This window comes from Parus major, chromosome 5, assembly GCF_001522545.3.
Source record: "Parus major isolate Abel chromosome 5, Parus_major1.1, whole genome shotgun sequence".
Taxonomy (NCBI): Eukaryota; Metazoa; Chordata; class Aves; order Passeriformes; family Paridae; genus Parus; species Parus major.
In genome coordinates this window covers 7,477,858-7,485,304 of record NC_031774.1, presented here as the reverse complement: position 1 = coordinate 7,485,304, position 7,447 = coordinate 7,477,858, and the positions used below count along the sequence as shown (strand labels likewise).

General features: G+C 50.2%; 1 protein-coding gene across 1 annotated transcript in view; it reads right to left on the bottom strand.

Annotated features, from left to right (window-relative positions):
- Positions 1 to 3,596: 3,596 nt before the first annotated feature.
- Positions 3,597 to 7,447, bottom strand: part of ABTB2 (ankyrin repeat and BTB domain containing 2) — a 111,603-nt gene continuing 107,752 nt past the window's right edge. Inside the window, exons 15-17 of the mRNA XM_015629721.2 lie at positions 7,172 to 7,240; positions 6,646 to 6,759; positions 3,597 to 5,377 (exon numbers count right to left, since the gene is read on the bottom strand). Coding sequence (XP_015485207.1) covers positions 5,180 to 5,377; positions 6,646 to 6,759; positions 7,172 to 7,240 — 381 coding nt within the window. The 3' untranslated portion in view covers positions 3,597 to 5,179. The remainder of the gene's footprint in view (positions 5,378 to 6,645; positions 6,760 to 7,171; positions 7,241 to 7,447) is intronic.

Genomic DNA, 7,447 nt, shown 5'->3' with positions numbered 1-7,447 from the left:
GTTCCCTGCTCGGGGCTGTCCCAGCTCGGGGCTGTCCCGTTCCCCGCTCATCTCTGAGCCCGGAGCAGCCGCCCCCGGTGCCCCCGGCCCGGCCCCGCTGCTCCCCGGGCTCCGCCACGGCGCTCCTGAGTTTGGTTCCAGAAAAAAAACTCGGGTTTTATTTCTGAGTTCGGATTTGCAGGACTTGCCCGGACGCCCGCGGGGAGCCCCCAGTGCGATGTGCGGAAAGCCGGAGGAGCCCCGGCGGTGTCGGGCGATGCTTGTGAAGTGCCTGGGGGGACCCGCCGAGCTCCCCAGCTGTGGGGGCTCCAGCGAGGGCAGGGGGCACAGAGCTCCGGCCCTCTGGGCTTTATTATCCGGCGCCCCGGGAGCGATGGGGGGAATGAAGAGGGGAGGGACAGGAGGGGCAGGAAAGAGGGAATAAGGGCAGGACGAAGGAGGGGTAGAGGGAGGTACAGGATGGGAGCCCGAGGCCCCCGTGCCTCACCTGGGCCCCTCCGGAGGAGCCCGGGCCGACCGCTGAACGAGCTGGGGAAGGCTCCCGGGAGTTTAAATCCCCTCGGTCCCAGGATGCTCCGGGAGCATCACTTTGTCCTGCTCGGCATCACCTCTCCGTGCCTGCAGGGAGGTGGGAACTGCAGCAGAAAGTCTCCCATCCCCATGGATTCCCCTCCCACTGACCCAGCGTGTTTTCCACCTCCTTTGTCCCAGACAGGAGACACTGGCTGCTCCTCTGGGCAAGGGAAAGGCTCCTGTGCTATTCCTAAAAACAGAACACTTGGAATTAGTGCCCTGGAAACACAGACCGGTCCTTCCAAGGTCTTTGCCAGCATCAAATGAAAATGACATCCTGGTCCAGTGCATTTCCAGCAGGACTGGACATTCCTGGCCAAGGTGACCAGTCCATGGAAGCTGCACCTGGGACAATCCAGGGGAATTTAAAGTTGGATTCTTTCAGATTCCGTTGTGCAGAAGCTCCAATTCTTTTTGGCACCTCTTGTTTAAATGTCTCCCTGCAGGAAGAGGTCAATCAGTCTTTTTAATGACCAGATTCCAGAGGCAGGGAAAACCAACCAGCATTCCCTGAACATCTCTATCACTTCTATGTCCACCTGCAACGAGTGGAGAGGACAGGAGCCAGCCCAGGACAGGCTCAGGGATGAGGCTTCCAACACAAATCATTCCAAGATGATTCCATGATGTCTCCCTGCATTAATTTTGCATGGTTTCCTCTCAAATTTAGATTATTTTTTTAAAGGAAAAAAAAATCTAAAATTATTTCAGGAATAAAAAGGGGAGTTGTAAAACCTACAAGAATCATTCCTACGTCCATCAAATCATTTTTAATTGGAAGCCCATTCGCTCATCTCATTTCCCTCCCCCAAAAAGGGATGAAAACATCCTGATGCATTCGGGAAAAGATTTTTTTATTTGAAAGAATGACAAAAAGCCGAGAGATGGCCTTGGACAGTAGGGATGAACAGCCTCCCCACTCCCTCTCTCCAAACACCCTGTGCAGATGGGGCTGGGAATGCCGTAAGGAGCCGGGTGTGCCTCTAATTGCAGAGCGTGCCTTTAATCCCGGGCTAAGGCAGCTCAGCCGTTCGAGCCTGTCCCTGCACATCCCAGCGCCCAGGGACATCGGTCCCCGGCCTGTTCCACACCCTCCAGCTCGGTGTCTCACCATTCCAGATTGCTGATCCCATTGCAGCAGGATCTCTCCCTCCCCTCCCATGGCCAGAATCTGCCCACAGTGACGGGGTCCTGTGGCTAATTGGAGGCAAATGTGGCAGCCACGTCTGGCTGAGCAGCTCCCTGCAGGTGGCAGCGAGATGTGACCTACTTGTCACTGGAATCATCCCGCCTGCTCGGAGAGCCCTGAGCTCTTCTGACAGCTGGAGCTGCTGACCCCTGCCATGTCCTGGGAGGAAGCAGCACCAGGGAAGATCTCGCATCCCAGGGCAGTGTGAGGGAGAAAGGAGCTGTCTGGGAAGCTCTGGATAAGGGGCAGGAGGAAGCTGTGTCCTCTCCGCTGGGCCCTGGAGATATTCCCTTGAGAGTTTTTGCCTTCCAGAGCTGGATTTTTGTTTGCCTGTGCAGCTGGCACTCAGAGACCTGCCTTGGGGAGGGCCCTGGTGCGTGGTTTCTGCGCAGGGCTTCGCGTGGGTGGGAGGGCTGTGGATGGAGACGGCTAGAAAGGGACTCAGGAAACCTCCTCCTGCCTGAGCTAAGCATGGAGACATCACCAGGTGAAATCCTGTGCCTGGAACAGCAAGAATAGGGATGGCACCAAGGTGACTCCAGCTCTGGGCTATGTCACTCCTTTTTCCTCGCTCTGCTGTGGTTTTTCATCACTATCACAAGACACCTTTTTTCTGCCCTTCTTTTTCTTGAGCAGATAATGCCAAATACAACATTGTGAGGATTAATGGATCCCTCAGGCTCCAACCCTGCCCTTTGGGGAGGCAGATGCAGCTTTGGAGCCCTCTCCCCTGCCACAAGCAGTGTGACAGCAGCCTGCTGCCCCATTCCTCCGGGGAGTCTCCTGCCTCCTCCCTGCGTGTCCCCCGGCCGTGTCGCTGCGGCAGGTGCAGGAAGCAGTGTCTGCCTGCCCAGGCAGCATTTGGAGAGGGCAAAGGGCCTGTGAGTGCTGCTGCTGCATTAGCCAGGGCCTGCCTGCTGTGCAAAGCCTTATTAGAGAGCAAAAAAAGGCTTTATTTCAGGCTGGAAGTCATCAAGCCTGTTCAGGCAGATGTTTGTTTCCTCTGCTCCCTGGAATGATGTCATTATGGCCAGCAAAGTTCTGTGCTTCCCCAACCCTGGGCAACTGCTCCGGTACTTTGGTACTTTCTCAGGTTCCCCAGGCAGCACTCTATAAAATACAGGCAGTGTACAACTGGTTTCACAAGGAATTTCTGTTTAGCCTACTTATTAAAGTGCTCCAAAGGGAATCAGAAGAGTTTGTATTCCATGATTCTTGAGAACAAGTTACTGTTTATGCTGGCAGGTTTCCAAATAAGGAGAAAAAAAGAAAAAAAAAATATATTTCTGGGTCAAATTCTTGCTCTTAAGCTTTTGTACTTCTTACCTCTTGGATGAGTCCTGTGCTCTGACATCCAAGAGCTCCTCCCACAGAGCACCAACCCGAGCCTTTCTGGTCTTTGGGATCCTGAGGTGACGTGGAAGGGAAGGATCACCTGCTTTTTTTTTTAAGTACCTTTGCATAAGACTTACTTTAACCCTCACTGTTCTTCCTACTGCAGAGAAGAATCGTGGAATTAGGGATTTTTTGGACACTAGCATTTGCTGCTTTCTGCTGGAAAGCAGGTAATCTTATTCCAGCTAGGGAAAAATGCAAGTTAAACTTTTTAACTTCACAAAAATGTCTGAGCCTAGGAAGGGGAAATGAATGCCTCTGTATCCCTAAATTTAGGTATATTTACACCAAAACAAATTTAAGATACTTCAACTGCAACAGCCTTTTCCACATAAATGTCTTTAAATATTTGTTGGTTTTTTTGGGGGGTTTGTTGGTTTTTGGTTTTTCATTTGTTTTTTCTTTTCTGTTAGAGGAACAGAATAAATAACAGCACCTGTGTATTTTAAAATTATGTTGTTAATAAAATCCTGGTACATTTACATAAATGACAACATTAATGTACAATTAAACAAAGCATTGTAATATTACAGCAACAAAAGAGGACCTACATATTTGTACAGATAGCTGGAGCAGCTACTTGAAAATACTTTCCAAAATAAAGCCTTTTGTGGCATTTCTCAGTGATAATTTTGACCCCTCTGTATGGCTTTCTGTAATAAATAGGGTTATTGGAGCTGGTGATGTTCAGCAGATGTGTACATAAAGCACAAAGGGAGTGTGCCCTGACCAACCTGTCTGTCAGCTGACTAAAAATCCTTATCCATGCATGCAATTTGCCTCTGTGTAAATCCTTTAGGAACAAGGCCATGTCAGATTTTGATGGATTTGCCGGGAGATGCTGGTGGTTCCTTCTCCTTCCCTTTATCTAAAGTGTGTCTGTGTTGTGCTTTGGAGCCTGGGCCCAGCTGAGCCTCCTCCTTCCACTGTGTTTAAATACAATGGGAATAAATTGTTGAATTTCTAATAAGGAATAAATAGTTCTCCACTGAAAACTTGGTTTCCCCTTTTTCACCCATCTACAACAAATGGAAGCGTCCTGGCAAATGGTATTTGGTGGGTGCTTAGCAAAACTCAGTGGGAATAGCTGGAGGTCTTTCCTTAATCCCAACCAGCTCCAGAGAGAGAACAAACCAGTGAGCTGGACATTTCTGGGAGGCCAGGGAAGGCTTTTATTGCTGTTTTTGCAACTGGGCAGTTTTTTCAGCCCAGTGCCAAGCTCCTGCTACACCTGAGCCTTCTACAAAAAGTCTTTTGTGATGTCAGGTCTCACAGGTAATGTTCAGAAACAGGCTTTTAAGGTGAAAATGACTGACTGACATTATCAGACCTTGACAGCAAAAGGGTAGACAACCTTTTTCCTTCTCCTCACAACAGATCTAGATTAACAACTGGCACAGTGAAACTGTATTTAAAAACACTCAAACCCCCAACTCTCCCCTCCCTGCCCCAGCTCAGCTCTTCATATTAAGCTTAAAGAGTGAGTAATTTCAGTGTTAGTATTAGCTTCTACTGAGCTTTGAACATACAAAACCTCTCAAGGTGCAAACAGTTTTGGGGGAAGTTTCTATCCGTCTGTTGTGATGTACAGATGCTGGTACTACTGAGGGGAAGTACTTTGTGTCCAGACAGATGGCTCGTGGGATGGGCTTTAGGATCAGGAAACTCCTTCCAGGCAGCCTTCTAACAGGGAAAACACCTGTGTGGATGAACTTAAGCCCATGTATTAGTGCTGGGCTTAGTTCAATTGCCTCTCTCTGCACAGCCTGGCGCCGTGCTCATGGAAAGGGCAGCGCTGTTCTCTGTGGTTCAGGTTCTTCCCTGGCACCCTCAGCTGATGTTTGGGCTGTGGCAGTGTTGTTTGTGTGACAGTGTTGCTCCTGGGGCAGCAGCAGCAGCACAGAGAAGCCAGCTCCCCCTCCCTCAGCAGCAGGGGTGCCTGTTGCAGGGCATTTCAGGAAGATGCAGAAGACAAACAGCCCCAGTGACGCTCCACCGCGGTTTGCCAGCGCCGGTCCTGCCTCACACCCTGGATGTGACGTACACGGAGTGCAGGCGGCCAGCCAGGGCTGCCTGCAGGTCCCTCAGAGGGTCCAGGCCCTGCACTTTGCTGTTCCTGCCGTAGATGAGCTGCTTGAACGAGTCCAGCTCCAGGAGGGAGCTCATGTGCTTGAGGAAGAAGCCCTCGCAGAAAGAGGCCAGTTCTGGTGCATTGTGAATCTGAGGAAGACAGCAGGATTACTAACCCCTTCTGTATGTCACAGACCTAAATTACACCCCTCAGCCTCTCATTTCTAATGCTTTTTTCCTTTTTGTCTCTTAGGAAACATTAAAATACAGGAGTAACAGTGGGAAAGCACTGAAGGCAGGACTTTGCCTGATCATTTCTCCTGGTGCTTTTTGCAGGCCCAGGCGTGAGCAGGCATTATCCATTCCTTCCCCTGCTGGCCTGCTGTTGGCAGGGCTGCTGGCCTGCACTCCAGCCCCTTCCCTTCCCTTCCCACAGCAGAGCAGCTGGCTGATGAGGTGGCTAAGGTACCTGTTTGGCTGAGCCACAACACACAACAACGCTGCTGTGCTGGCAGATGGTGAGCAGGGCTCGGGGCAATCAGGACACGGGTCACAGGACGGGAGTCTCATCCCTACAAGGAGGAGCTGAATGCAGGGGAACAGGGATGCTGCACTCCTGAACCACCACAAGGTGATTTCTGGCTGGGATCTGGATCCTTTTGCTTCAGGATCAGTTACGAGAACAACAGAACTCAAGTTCAATATTAAGCAGCTCTGTCCACACACAGCCTCTTCCTGGGAATTTAGTGCAAATAATAATTTAAGGAAAAGTACATATTGGCCAGTAGGGAATGCTGTTTCCCCTTTTTACCACTGCACACTGTTAAATTTTAGGTCTGAAAGAAACCAGCCCAATGTGAGAGAAATTGAAAAGCATCAGTGGGGCACTACCACAGTAAAAAAAAGAATCATATACAGTCCTCTGTGCAGTTTTCTCCTTGTCTTTAAGGGATTTGATCTTGCAAAATTCCAGGAAGGGCAGAGTATTTCTCTGATTTAGGTTATCTGCTACAGAGGTGCGTATCTGTCACACAACAGACTTAGTGCTCCTTTTGGAGCTGAAAAGAATATTTTCTAGCAGCAGGGGTGCTAGGAAAGGGTTTACTCCGTAGTTGCTGTGCTGTGATCAATTGCCCCTGCTGCTCCCAGGATTTGAATCCCTCAGGATTTGCTGATGTTGCTGTATCAGCCTGCTAAGACAGTTCTCCCCTACTCTGCAGGGATCCCCCATCCATTTCATCCATGATTGCTTCAGACAAGAAAACACCAGGGCTGTGTGCGACTTTCCAGCCTGGAGCTGGGCATCATCTCCCTCGTGCTGTGGCGGGGGGGGGAGGGTGTCCACATGGGCTTTTTAGTTACCACCAGGAGCACAGTGGCTGCTCAGTGAGATTCTCCAACCAGAGGGTTGGATCTACCTTTGCATATTTATAGATGTTGACAGAGTTGTCCATGCTGATGGTCTGGGCACAGAGGATTTCACAGTGTCTCTGGAGGCCGTCCAGCTGGAACAGGCTGGCAGCCGACAGCAGCTATGGGGAAAAGAGAGAGGCTATTTGAGATCATGAGGCTTGAAAGGCCTGGGCAAGGCAAACAGGACGGATGATTTCCTCTCTGAAGAGTCTCTGACTCCCTGTTTTAATGGCCAAGTCCTGATGAAACAGCAAAAAGGCCGCTCCATGCTGAAGTGACAGACTGATGCATTTTCCCTCTTAGCAAGAGCACAAGCATATTTGCTCCCCACAAGCATATTTGCTCTCCTTTCTGTCACCAGGACACAGAAACACCAAGCAGTGATGTTTTGAAACTTTTAAGCTCATTTTCAAGCGTTAAGTATGCTCCTGAACTGAATGGGAGCCTGCTGTTAGCTCCTGGATTTTGCCTTTCAACTCTGTTTTATGCCCCAGCGCACTTGGCAAGACTTGGAAGAAAAAGCTCTCTCACCTCTAAGATATCAGTGGTGGGAATTTCCATGGATTCTGTCCCTCCATAGTATAAATACTGCATCAGCATCTGGAATGGGAAGAAGGCCAGGCATGAAGTTATCACTGCAGTCATAAGGGGCCGTTGATGGCTGTGCTCTCCTTCCTGAGCAGATGGGAATCGTGTCCTGTGCCGGCTCTCACCTCCACTGGTGGCTTTCTTTTCACTCCCTAGCATGGCAAATCTGCTGCTTTCTAACAGTGCTTTCTCTCTTGGGTCCTGAAAAGAGCCCTGCTG